Raw genomic sequence first — 14,224 nt, forward strand, 5'->3', positions numbered from 1 at the left:
GCGGTAGGATGGAGTACCGTCATCATCGGAGAGGGGTGGGGTGTCGTCTCTCCATCGAAGCTGCTTCCCCCGGCCGTTGGAGTGGCTGCCAGGGAGAAACGGAGCCGCGTTTGGGGAAAGAGTACAGCACGCCGTGGTGGCCGTCGGAGTGGGCGAGCCGTCGGGGGTGCGGTGGGGGGAGAAGGCGCCCGGCGCACAAGCAGTTGAGGGAGTGGTGGCCGCCGACGCCGATGTGGCTGGTGGCGGGTGGGTGGACGGCGGCGGCGAATCGAAGCAGAGGTGCTCCGGCGAGCCGCAAGCGGCGGGTGGGGCGTCGGGGTCGGAAGGCCGCGCCATGTCATCGAGGAGGTCGTCGTCGTTGTCGTCGTCATCGAACACCAAGGCGGGCATGGCGGAACGGACAACCGGCGAACGTGGCTCGGAGGTGAGGGCGGACCGGGGCGGCCGGGGGAAGGGCGGAGCAGTGGGCGCCGGTACCAGAGTGGTCGCCGGCGGGGGCTGTGGCCGCCTGGACCGGAGTGGTCACCGGCGGTGGATGGTGGTGTGGGCGACTAGGTCATCCTCCCTAATCTAGATGCACCGCTAGGGAGGCCATGGGGGGATGGATGGAGAGGGTGGGCCAAGGGGAGCGCGGATCTGTGGTTGGAAGGGTGGAGGCAGCCGGAGCAGGGAGATCCGGCGGCGGTGACGCACAGGCGACGAGAGGCGCGGTTCTCGTGTCGGGGAGGAGAGGGTTGGAATGACGTCTAGCAATTTTCACTTCCTCAGTGGTCGTTATAGGCTTACAGCTCCAACTTCTCAGAAAGAAAATACACTTTATGTTTCCAAGTACAGGAGTGTAAATAGCGGCATAAATCAGATGGAAAGAAGTAACTCCATTGATCATTTTGTTAAGAAGAAGAATACACTTTTCAACAGTAGTCTGGACATTCCTGTAAATAGAATAACAGATGTTGACAGAAAGTACCAAAAAGGGAACATCCCATGTTAATACATCAAACACTATGGACAAAAATCGATCTGAATCATGCATAAGAATTAGTAGTGTCTGATTCTAATAGCATTTGCATTATCATATAAATCATTACTCGGCCAAAAACTCAGGATGATGAGGGATTCAAAAAATAAACCAAAGAAAGGCATCCTTTCCTGGCTTCTTTTATCCTGCCTAACTATTGTAACCAGTGATCATTCCTAGGACTTTGATGTAACTCCAAGTTAAGGCCAGCTAAATGTCCAACAGATCCAACTGCTGCTTATCACCAGTTTGGCCATCATTGCAAAATGCACTTCCTTGCGTTGAGAAGGGCAGACGGAGTCTGTTGGAATGAACTTATGTATGCAAGACTGTTCACTGTTAGGGCCAGGCCGAAGACAGTAATATTGAGATACAACTCTTTATACACATAACAGAATCCACCTGTGCAAGATGCCCCAGAGATTTAGGTATGTGGTATTTACATGATTGAGCATATGCAAGTATCCATATATTCATCATCAGAGTCGCTTGAGTCGCTGCAATATTGTAAAAGATGCAGTTAGAGTAAGAGATTAACAAAAATGTATAGAAATAGTAAGCTTCACTAGCTCTTTCTCTTGAATTACAATCATGAATAAGACATGAGCCACTTCAAGAATAGCACGAAGGTTTTTAGACCCAGGAGCGTTAAACAAATATATGGTTTAACTAGGCGTAATAATATTCTCAGTTAGAAAATATAGTGGTGGACAGAAGCGCCACTAGAGATAATAGTTTATTGCATTACAGCATGACTAGTAATAAATCAAGAGGGGGCTCATCTCCATTCTCTTCTTTCTCCCCTTCACCAAAATCTACTTGCTCATCTTTGGAGAAAAGACTATGCCCTACAATTGCAAGGTAGCTGAAATTTGACGTATAGGAGCATAAAAATGGAGGGTCATATTGACTGTCCTGTGAACTGCACTCTCGAGGAGTTACTGGTCTGGGTCCAAAAAATCAGATTATTGGATAAATAAACCTAGTTGACAACTAGTGATGAGGTCCAATCTCCACAAAATCCTTCCGGGCTAGTGGAACATGAACTTTTGGTTATGGTATGGTCAAACCCATAATCATATTCCTTTTCTCCACTGGACCGCCAGAATAAACTGGGAATCAGAATTTGGATGGCCATGTGATCGTATCTAGTTCCAGCTAGCTGCTAGATTTACTAACATAGTTTTAACCACCATTTCATTAATGCAAACTAAAACTTTGAATCCCATGAAAAGAGCTAGACATGGGCATAAAAATCATTGAACATTTCCACTCCGATGCATGAGCAGCAACAAAGTCTTCTTGGGGTGCAGCACAGGTTTTGTAATGTACATACTGCCTATGTGATCAGTTGACTGTATAAGTATTAAATGATGCAAATCAGAAACTGAGCATTAGCTGTCTTAGATCTTTTTTTCTTCGGAGAACTCATTGCCATAACTCCTAAGTACTGGAACTTCATTTATTAATTGACAAAAAAGAGTAAGAATTCAACAATCAACTGCTGGTTAACATGGGGCAGTTCCACGTGCATAATTAATAAATGTTCAGAAAATCACAAAGTTCAATTCATCTAGACTGTCTAATTAAACGAAGTGACTGAAATCATTAAATTCCATTGCTGATAACCTGACTAGACACCTTGAGATAGCACAATATTCGTATTATAACACTTGCATACATTTAATCGCTGAAGCCTATTTTGCAAAAGAAAAAAGTTTATCAATGAACACCAATACATAAACTGAACTCCATAATAATACCAGCAAGTAACTCTTTGTCCTTGTAATGCAGCAGAAGAGTACACAAAGCAAAGGCATTTTTTTTATCTCATTCCTGTCACTGAGGCATGAAATGCAGTAGAGTTCAAAGCTTCCTTCTCCCAAAGTTATTTCATTTGCTCTTATTAACATTAAAATGAAGACACTTAGATGTACCTACGATCAGTTGTAGTCAGTTTACAGATGCTTTACGCAATCCTTTTACATCTGTTTGCAATAATTAACAGCAGAGACCATGCCTTTAGACATCATTAACAAACTTGGCCTAAACTGTATTAGGCAAGAAATTCATGTTTAGAACATGTTCTGTACCCTGATAACGACAAACCACAGTTTAGTCAGGTCTCCAAGTTACTTCAGGAAAAGCTAACCACAGGCATTGAACCGACTTACTTGAATTAGATGATTGAAAAGCTCCCAAGCCCAATCATTCCGTTAGCCTTGCTGAGAATGGTAGACAATGACATCCCTAATACAAATCCATGTTCTAATGTCATATCCTGCCAGACAACAAATCGTCCAATAACTGAAACCACTTCAAGTTGAAGTTGCAGCTACGGGCAAATAATCGGACCATCATTTTCCCCCTTTCCTGCTATAGACAATACTCCAAACAAATGCTACCGCAGGACATTTATAACTATCTGGATCTCCATTTGTGCAAATTAATGTACCTCCTAAACAAGCAGAAGTTATGCGAAAGTCATCTAACTTAATAGTACGCCACGAATTCAAAGGAGTTCTGCTACCCAACACATCATCTAATGTAATTGCACCAATAAATTGAGAAAGTATGTACATAAAATGTAAGTGAGGATGCCTCTTTCCGACGTACCTAGGTTGGAACTCCAAGACCTCGGTGAGCTTCTTGCCATGCCTATCCTTCCACTGCACACGCCGTTTGGACGCCTTGCGGCCCTTCCGCGCCATGCCGCTGGGCGGCCGCTGCCGCGGCAGAAGCGCCTTGCACTCGCCGGCAGCGGCGGCGTCCTTGGAGCCGGCGCCCACGACCGACGCGGACCGTGAAACCGCCGCCGGAGAGGAAGGGGCCGAGTTCTTACCGCTGCCATTGCACAACGCGCTCCTGAGGATGCGGCGATCCATCGCCGGGTAGCATCAACTAGGAGCCTGATTCATTCGACTCGCTTTATGTGGCTCGCGCCCAAAGCTTCTCGAATTGGTAACTAGGATTCGACGCGAATATGGCAGGTTAAAATCTGAGCCGGATCTTGAGGTCGATGCTGCTCATGAGTTTCAAAAGGTCCAATTCAAATTCAGAAACAGCGACAATAAATCAACCCAGAATGAAGGGGAAATTCTAGAAATTCAGCGTGCAGGTGAAAACAAACACGAACCGAATCTAACCGCACGATCGGTGATAAGCTCGGAGAGTAAACTAACCGAATTCGGTGCAAAATCGGAGGGGTGTAGGGGATTTCCGGATCAAAGGAGATGGATTTGGAACCGAATTGAAGCGCCCAGACCCGAAGATCAAGGCTAAACCATGTATTAATTACCGAATAAGGTCTCCGGCATAATACATGTTACATCAAGTGGAGTCCAGAGTCAAACAGAGCTTTATTTAACACGTACATGAGGAGTAAAGTGACAACACAAAGCTACACAGAACAACCATAGGATAACAACTAGCATAGCGACATGCAGGACTAGCTCTTCATCCATCACGGCTCCACTCGATCAGCTTGGGTGCGGACACGATCTACTCGTAGTCTTCTGGCACAAAGTCAGGATCCTCTGGAGAAAAATCAACAAGGGTGAGTACAAAAGTACTCAGCAAGCTCCACCTCACCCTACGGGAGGGGAAATGACATGCACGACGCATAATAAGCACATTCTACTAATAATGCAGCTAACGGTATGCAACTCTTTCCGACACAACACACAGTAGGTAGCTCACTAGTTGTCAGGACCACACCGTAGCCTGTCCATACCGTGGACACGGACCATTCGAATGGATTATACACTCTGCAGAGGTTGTACGCTTTACCCACACACACTTCACCGTCCAGAGACGTCTCCGTCATAGCCGACACCCAGCCGTGGCTCAACCCCGACTAGTCGCCCCCAAACCCTCGGGTCTGGACCATTCCAGGTCTCTCCCCAAAACATATCCACCTCGGACGACTACCAGGTTAGCCAGTGGGATTAGGCTAAGGTTTGCCCATACAAACTCATGTGGTCGTACTGAAAGTAAGCTAGGTGAGATGTCAAAACAACTCGGTCCTTATGGTTCACCAGGACAGCAACCATCCCTCAACATGTCAACTCGAGCCTACCACCACGGTAGCACTCACCTGCCAGTCTACCACCACGGTAGCGCCGGCTCCAGCATACCCAGCTGCCCTGGTCTCAGCCAGATCCCTTCTTATCCTATTCTCAGCTCTGGATATGCATGACTACTCAGATGCATGCATGAGCACACTCAATCACTCAAGTACTAGTATATGTAACCGATCCTAGACCCAGGCTACAGCAAAACGTCCTCACATGGATGCAACCGCTCACGTAGGGGTCGATGAAACTTGCCTTCGCTTGCGTACGCGTCGGCGGCGGCGGCTTCCTGCTCGTGGTACGGGTCTTCTGGCTCCTTGGCAGGCTCCTCCTCGGTCACTCCGTGATCTATGAGCGAAAACGGCACAACCGGCAAACAAACACAAGCAAGCAATAAGCTCAAATGGAGACGAAAATAGGAGGAATAGATAGTATATGATTTGAGGAGAGTTTAGGAAAAAGAGTTTCGTGAAAAGGAGTTGATATGAAGGAGATATTGAGTTTACAGTATTGATTGGTAGAATGATTTGGATTAAGTGCTCACGGCCTGGTGGGAGTTTTGGGCCTTTATTAGTGGAGTTAATGGTCGGGGGAGCTGCCTGCCATCTCACCTTGGCGCGGAACAGCTCGAGGAAGAGGATCAATTGTTGGAGCCTCGTTTCGTGAGTGAGCTGGGCTCGGAAGGAGTGGTTCAGCTGGTGGAGCGAAGCAGCTCGGTGTGCTTGGGCTGGTGACGGGGCTCGTCACGGCCTTGCTCCTTTTATAGGCGAGGAGAGCAGCAGCGGCGTTGCGCAAGGATGGGCGACGGCGTGGGCTGCGGCAGCTTGTCGTCAACGTGAACAGTGGCAGCACTGAAGGCGTGAGCGCCGAGGCGGCAAAGCCGGCGAGGACGCTGCAGCGGCGTGGGCGAGGTGGGGACGCGGGAGTGGGCGGCACGGCATGATGCCGGCGGCAGTGCACGGTCCCGTCATGGGGCCGGCGTGTCGCGCGTGCGCGAGTGAGAGCGAGCGGGTGAGGTGGTTCGGCGGAAAATATCTCGGCCGGCACTGTGCGTGGCGACCCTGATTTATGGCGAGGTGGGTGCTGCCATGACGGGTCATTTCAAGGTCAATGGTGTGGGTACTCTGTGGCTTCCAGGGAATGATGAAGTTATGGCAAAGGAGGTAGGCGCTGTCATGATTGTCTATTAATTATGACATGCTACGGTGACTCGAGAGGCTTCTATGGAAAGAGACGAGATGACTTTTGTCGTAGGTGCAAGCATGCGTATGCTGGTTACTGGAGGGAACGAATGTACTATCGCAAAGCAAGAGTATAAAATAGTTGACCTAGTAGTTATGTAACACCTCATATAACGTTAGTATTATTTTACGTTACTAGTTTAATTGCAACATAAGTTTTATTTTAGTGATTGTTGGAAATTGAGGTGGCCCTACTAAGTTGAGGATCTACACCAACTCACTTCAGAGTCGGTCAGCTTCTAGTTACTTAGTGTACCGGGTCCTTTTGACGGCAGAGCCGCCTTTTGCTCCCGGGAGGCAGAGCCTACCAACAGATGAAGCTGGCTTCCGGGTGGCAGAGCCAACCTTCGATGAAGCCCAGACCCTTTTGTGATCCCGGGTGGCAGAGCCACCCTTCGATGGATCACAACTTATATACTAAGTACTTAAATTTAACCGGAAGACTAACACTTATAAGACGCTTATCTTATTGAAGGAACAAAGGAACACACACCTAGCGCACTCTACCTATGCTCACTTCTACCATGCCCTTGGATGTGTGTGGGATGGAGTGGAGTAGTATGGCATGGCAAGGGGTGGCACCCTCCTTATATAGGCACCCATACCCTCTTGGATGAGTGACACTTGTCATAATCTAGGAAGCTCCATACAAATATCTAAGTTCCCTACAAATATCTAATTCTAGAAAATTCTAAATTTTACCATGACAAGAAAATATCCAAGCTTCTTGTCTTCTTATGATTCTTGTGGAACATTCTAGAACCTTGTCATGGTGACCAAAATTATGCCATGGTTTATCCTTATTTTTATAGAACCTTCTAGAAGTTTGCATTATAAATTTCAACACTCCCCCTTAATCATGATGAAAACTGGGATGTTACACGAATGCGATGCAAGATTGCGGGGATTGGGCTGGGTCGGAGAATTGGTGGGGAGGAATCGCGGGCGAAACGAATCAGGGAGAGGGGCGCGGCGCGGGCAACGCCTTGGCCCTTTGGGGGGTGGCGATAGCCGATGGCGATGCCTAACCCGCGCGGCTGTAGCTTCTCTCCCGTTCCCTGCTAGGCCTCCCTCCGGGCTGTTTTTTTAGGCGCTAGAGTGTTTTGCTATTTGGCCGTAACATAGGGGCTGATCGGCTCAGGAGACAGATCATTAAGAGTGTTGAAGATGGTAGACAATGACATCCCAATCCCTATCAACTCGGCGCGGCACCTAGTGTTGGAATTAAACTTTTTTTAAATACTCGTATGAACATATGCACGCAAATTCTATCCCTATGAACATCCTCAAAGACTGAGCCCACAATTAAACTTGAGCAGGCTCCTAACTATTCGTCTTGGTCCCTATGCTTCACTTGCTGGCGGCTAAAAAAACGGATCGAATGGAGTAACGCATAATCTACATTTATCCTCGTCATCCCCTTATCTTAGGTTTACTTAACCACACATCGGTACTCAAATATTTGAATTGCGTTTAACTAATATATGTAAATCCATATCGCTGAACCAAAGCGAGGCCTGCGGGAGCCTCTCGGCTGTTTGCCCACTTCTGTTGCGCCGCGTGTGACGTGAAAAAAAAACCGCACGGAGATACAGAGGTGTCGCACGGAGATACAGAGGTGTCGCCACGAAGCTGACTCCGGCCGCTCGCGTCCGCCTTACGCGTAGGACAAGTCAGGCGGCCGCCGCTTGCTCGCTACGCGTCCAGGGTGACGCCCTTGCCTCTTCATCAAATCAAGGACACGACATCACTCAATCTGTGTTGGCTTCTCCTCCTCTTCATGATGCTTCGGTCATGAGTCTCCCCCAAGGCCCCAATCCCTCGCCTCCTCCGTTCCTCCGCCCGAGCCTCAGCATGATGTCTCAGTGTGGTGGCTCCCGCTGTGGCCTCACGAAGCAGCAAGGCGCGGTGATGGTAGGTGGTCGCCGGTCAGCCGTCGTCACCACCTCTACACGCCATCGGCGCCACCGCCCTCCGAATGGCCCCTATAGGAGTGCAGGTCGAGTCGATGTCATCGATGACCGTCCCTGCGCAACCCTAGCAGGGGCGCTGACGGTGGGACGCGCAACTCATTCACACTCCTCCCTCATCCCCATCTCGACCGGTGGCCGCGGTACAACCGAATCACCTGGCTGCATTTGGTTCTTGCTTCGCCAATGTCGTGGCCCTCATGGAGGGACTGACTCGGATTAGAGGTTGTGCCGCTGCCATGAGGTTGGCCCATCCCTGCCGGCCTCAGCATCTTCACCTGTGAACACGGCTGCTGTTCCAGGGGAGCTCAAGCGCGCTGCCGCGTGATGCCTTGCTCGCAGTTCTTCCCTGTAGGCCCCCCCAACTCGCGGTGTGATCGCAGGATCCCAATATTTGATGCCTGGATGGCTAGATTGATCAAGCTTGTGCCCCATTAGTATCTGTAGAAAATCAGAGGTAGCAGAAGATTTGTGGAAGCGCTCGAGCCCGATCTTGGGTCTCGGCGTGTTCGTGTTAATTGACACGGAACAGCCCCGTGCGTGGCCTTTTACATTAGTAGGAGCACAACAACCTTGCGTAGGATAAGCCGGGGTTTGTTACAACAGACCTAGGAGGATTCTAGAGTCCCGGCTTATCCATTCATCAAGGCATCGGCTCTCTATGCACAACACGTTACAGACTCAACACGGTAACCTCTTCTTCTGATAGCCTCCCTCAATCATAACCGAGTTAGGTTAAGATTGCTCTTGAAATTCTCTAATAATCTTACTGATAAAGCTTTGGTGAATCCGTCTGCAACCTGATCACTTGAAGAAATATACTCAATTTCTAATTGTTTCTTCAGAACCCGTTCTCTGACGAAATGAAAATCAACTTCTATATGCTTGGTCCTGGCATGAAACACAGGATTGCTCGACAGATATTTGGCACCCATGTTGTCACACCACAGTCTTGCTGTTTGAGGGGCATGTATACCAAGTTCCTTGAGCAAGGTTTGTACCCACATAACTTCAGCTGTTGCGTTAGCTACTGCCTTATACTCTGACTCTGTGCTAGATCTGGATACTGTGGCTTGTTTGCGTGAACTCCAGGAAATCAGATTCGATCCTAAAAAGACAGCAAAGCCACCCGTGGACTTTCTATCATCCACACTACCTGCCCAGTCTGCATCTGAAAAAGCACTCACAAGAAAAGAGGCTGACTTGTGTATATTAATTCCCAGTTGCGTGCATTGCTTCACATACCGAAGAATCCTTTTCACAGCAGCCCAATGTACAGTGGTTGGTGCATGCAAGTATTGACATACTTTGTTGACAGGAAAAGCTATATCTGGCCGAGTTAATGTTAAATATTGTAGAGCCCCGACAATACTCCTATATCTAGTAGCATCTTCTGGACCCAACACATCACCATCATATAAAGAAAGTTTTTCACTGGTAGGCAAAGGAGTACTGACCGGCTTGCACTGAGTCATGCCCACTCTTTGCAGTAATTCAGATGCATACTTCCCTTGGCTCAACACAATGCCATCCTTTACTTTACTCACTTCAATTCCAAGGAAATAGTGGAGATCCCCTAAGTCCTTGAGAGCAAATTCTTGCTTTAGATCCTGCAACAAAGCTACGGTTGCCTTCTCTGTGGAACTTGCAACAATGATATCATCAACATACACCAAGATGAATATACTTATACCACCTTTATTGTAAAAGAACAAAGAGGTATCAGCTTTAGATGGCTGAAAACCAAGTGACACAAGCTTAGTGCTAAGGCGAGAGTACCAAGCCCTTGGTGCCTGCTTTAAACCATATAATGCCTTGTCAAGTTTGCAAACATAATCTTGTTTTGATTTTACCTCAAAACCAGGTGGTTGTTGCATGTAAACCTCTTCTTCGAGATATCCATGAAGAAAGGCATTTTGCACATCTAGTTGCCTTAGGCTCCATCCTTTGGAAACTGCTATAGACAGTACTGTACGAATTGTAGCTGCTTTAACTACTGGACTAAAAGTATCCTCATAGTCAATTCCATACCTTTGCTTGAACCCTTTTGCTACCAGACGAGCCTTATATCTGTCTAGACTCCCATCTTGTTTACGCTTAATTTTGTACACCCACTTACATCCTATGACATTCCTACCTTTCTGTGGTGGAACAAGATGCCAGGTGCCATTCTTCATTAGCGCTTCATATTCTGCATTCATTGCAGCCTGCCAATTTTTGTCACCCAATGCTTCTTCAGTACTTGTTGGTTCACCTGTAGAGGTCAAGAAACCATATTTCACAGTACCATCAGTATATTTCTTTTCTTTTCTAATACCATCCTGAAGCCTTGTCCTGGGGCGATTAGTATTTGTTGTCGCAGGTGCCGTAGACTGGACCTCAGAGTTAGGATCCTGCATGCCTTCTGATGACAGGCGCAGATTCCTCGGCGTCGTCGACGGTCCAGGCGCGCAGGTGGCGTCCTCGGACTCGGTTGCAGCACGCGTCGGATCCTCCCGTATAGGTGCAGCACACCTGCCTCCTCCGGATTCGCCGCAGGGAGCAGATTGTGATCTGCCTCCACCGGATTCATCGCTGGAAGCAGATGGCGGCGCAGATTCGGTGTGCACATGTGGTAGCACGTCTCCTCCTGAATCTTGTTGCACACTTGGATGCAGTTCCTGTTCTGCAAACTCAACCACGTTATTAGTAATATCACGAGGGCGATTAGTATATTGATCATCTACTTGTTCGCCCCCATAGTCAGAATTAAGAAGAGAAGGATGGAGGCACTTGACTTCAGCCTTGAGACGAGCACCAGCATGGTCATGTAGTTGAGAGAAAGGAAAAACATGTTCATCAAAAATCACATCGCGTGAAATGTAGATTCTGCCAGACGAGATCTCCAGGCACTTGTAGCCTTTATGGAGTGTACTGTAGCCAAGGAAAACACATTGTTTTGAACGGAACTGAAGTTTGTGAGTATTGTATGGTCGGAGATTTGGCCAGCATGCACACCCAAATACTCGCAAGGCTGAGTAATCAGGCTTTTGATTAAAAAGGCGTTCAAGGGGGGTAGTGTTACCAATAACTCTACTAGGTACACGATTAATAAGATAAGTTGCCGACAGGAACGCTTCATCCCAAAATTTGAGAGGCATAGACGCATGGGCCAAGAGAGAGAGACCGACTTCAACGATGTGACGGTGTTTCCGTTCTGCAGATCCGTTCTGTTGATGTGCATGAGGACAGGAAACATGATGATCAATGCCAAGTTTAGTAAAAAAGGAGTGGAGGCTACGATACTCACCACCCCAATCCGTTTGCACAGAGATGATTTTTCGATCAAACAACCTTTCCACAAGTGTTTGAAACTCCTGGAATTTCTGAAACACTTCAGACTTGAATCTTAGAAGATAGATCCAAGTGAATTTACTAAAATCATCAATAAAACTAACATAGTATTTCTTTCTCCCTACTGATTCTGGCGCAGCACCCCAGACATCAGAAAAAACAAGTTCCAAGGGGAATTTAGATACACTAGATGACTTAGGATAAGGTAGCTGATGACTCTTTCCTTGTTGACATGCATCACACACTGTTTTATCACTAGGTTCGTCTAGGTACGGGAGATTATTACTACTAATGACTTGCTTGACAACTGAAGACGACGGATGACCAAGGCGACTGTGCCACTGGGACATAGATGACCTTGTGGCGCCATGAGCATGCTTTATTAAGGGCGATGGAAGTGGGTAGAGGCCATTGTGACACCGTCCTTTAAGGAGTGTATTCTTCGTTGCCTGATCCTTGATAAAAAAGACATCAGGGTGAAATTCTAAGAAAGCAGAGTTGTCAGCAGCAAGACGATGAACAGAGACGAGATTTTTCTTGGCTTGAGGCACATAAAGAACATTTTTTAAATGGATGTCACGACTAGGGGTATGAACAATAGAATGACCAATATGGCTAATGCCCATACCTGAGCCGCTGGCTGTATGGATCTGATCACCTCCATGGTACTTGTTCTTGACGGTGAGTTTGTCTAATTCACCAGTGACGTGATCCGTGGCACCGGTATCAGTGTACCAGTTGGTGTCCACGCCATATGAGTTTGTAGCAGCTGCAGCAAGACGTTGATCAGGAACAAAATTTTCATCAAACCTGTGCCAGCACTCTGCAGCTGTGTGGTTCTTCTTGAAGCACACTTGACAACGAGTTTCATCAGGTGCGTGGTTGTTGGGAGACCCACGGGAATTTCCCTGACGTTGGCCTCCTCCATTGCCGCGTCCATAGGTTGAGCGGCCACCAGCAGAACCACCGCGAGGGGGTCCTCGTCCGCGAGATCCGCTCCTGCCTCCACGAGGGAACCCACGACCTCTGCTAGCAGAGTTCGCAGATCCTTGGTAGTTGTCGCCAAAGACCAGATCCATACGGGATTCAAAACTGAGAAGCTGTGAATACAGCTCCCCAATGGAGATCGGTTCCACCCTTGCACACAGAGCAGCAACCAGAGACTGAAAATCTTCTCCAAGACCGGTGAGAATGTACTCCACCAGTTCTTCATCTTCTAGCGGCCGACCTGCAGCCGCCATCTCATCGCCAAGAGCCTTCATCTTCCCGAAGTACTCTGCCGCCGATGAATTCCCCTTCTTGGTATTGGAGAGGGCGATGCGAGTGTTCACGGTACGTGCACGTGTCCGTGAAGCGAACATCGCCTCAATGGTCTTCCAGGCCTCCGCAGCGGTCTTGCATGTAGCCACTTGCGTGAGGATCTCCTTTGAGACCGAGGATAGCAGATAGCTGAGGACCTGCTGGTCCGTGGCCTCCCAATCTTCTAGTGCCGGATTCGGCACCTCTTCTTTCTTCCCCGCAGCATCCTTGCGGGTGATTGTCTCCGGCGGCATCTTGGCAACGCCGGTGAGGTATCCCATCAGACGAGCACCGCGGATAGCGGCGCGGACTTGAGCATGCCACAAGGCATGATTGCTCTTCATGAGTTTTTCCGTAACAGGCTGGCCGAGAAGTGGATTGGCCGTGCTTGAGGAAGAACTCGCCATGACGAATGCTCTACTGAGATGCAGTTCGTTTAGGTGGCTCTGATACCATGTAGAAAATCAGAGGTAGCGGAAGATTTGTGGAAGCGCTCGAGCCCGATCTTGGGTCTCGGCGTGTTCGTGTTAATTGACACGGAACAGCCCCGTGCGTGGCCTTTTACATTAGTAGGAGCACAACAACCTTGCGTAGGATAAGCCGGGGTTTGTTACAACAGACCTAGGAGGATTCTAGAGTCCCGGCTTATCCATTCATCAAGGCATCGGCTCTCTATGCACAACACGTTACAGACTCAACACGGTAACCTCTTCTTCTGATAGTATCCCCATCCACTGATGTGGTTATTTTATCCCTCCTCGCCGGCGAGGTGCCCCCGCTCTCATTCTTGATTCTTCAGACTTTACGGTCCCATTAAATTTAGTTGGCCATAGTTAAATTGATTGCTTTAAACTTTACAGATACTTCATGTTTCCTTTGACCGATTTGCATTATCGTGTTAGTCATATACAGATTTACACTACAGATTTTCCCTTTGCATTACAAAATATATGTGTGCCTTCTGAATGGAGTCTGAAAATATGCCTTAATGTTGTTATCTTGCCTGCTTTTAAGCATATAGCTCTTTCTTCATCATGAGCTATGTTTCTTACACGTTGTAGAGTGCATGTGGGCGTGCCAGTGCTTGCAGAAGTGGATTATTTTCTGAGGCTATATGTTCCTGGACATGGTCAAATGAAACACACTATTGAACTCTATTTCTATGTTAAAAAGTTCAGTTTCATGTCATTGGAATGGTTGGAATTCTGAAGGATGCGCTGCTGGGTATCGAGATGGTATTGTGAGGGTTCTGCCAATCTTTGGGTACACGTTCTGCTCTGCACCTTTCTT

At 47.9% G+C, this 14,224-nt stretch overlaps 1 protein-coding gene and 1 non-coding gene across 2 annotated transcripts; both read right to left on the reverse strand.

The window, feature by feature from the left end:
• Nucleotides 1-1,457: 1,457 nt before the first annotated feature.
• Nucleotides 1,458-3,903, reverse strand: LOC120648929. Its single transcript, XM_039925555.1, has 2 exons — nucleotides 3,635-3,903; nucleotides 1,458-1,515 (listed from the first exon to the last, which is right to left on the reverse strand). The coding sequence occupies exons 1-2, from the start codon at nucleotides 3,901-3,903 to the stop codon at nucleotides 1,458-1,460; spliced, it is 327 nt and encodes a 108-aa protein (XP_039781489.1).
• Nucleotides 3,904-12,719: 8,816 nt separating this feature from the next.
• LOC120653081 lies at nucleotides 12,720-12,858 on the reverse strand. The gene has a single exon (XR_005666767.1). It is a non-coding gene; the product is annotated as a small nucleolar RNA Z247 (small nucleolar RNA).
• Between the last annotated feature and the right edge of the window lie 1,366 nt (nucleotides 12,859-14,224).

Source organism: Panicum virgatum, chromosome 9K (genome assembly GCF_016808335.1).
Source record: "Panicum virgatum strain AP13 chromosome 9K, P.virgatum_v5, whole genome shotgun sequence".
Lineage (NCBI taxonomy): Eukaryota > Viridiplantae > Streptophyta > Magnoliopsida > Poales > Poaceae > Panicum > Panicum virgatum.

Excerpts from the sequence above, each read along its gene's own strand:
- LOC120648929 (XM_039925555.1), bottom strand. The coding sequence starts at position 3,903 with ATGGATCGCCGCATCCTCAGGAGCGCGTTGTGCAATGGCAGCGGTAAG. Across the intron at positions 1,516-3,634 it reads GTCTTGGAGTTCCAACCTAG|CGACTCAAGCGACTCTGATG; the intron begins GTACGTCGGAAA and ends ACAATATTGCAG.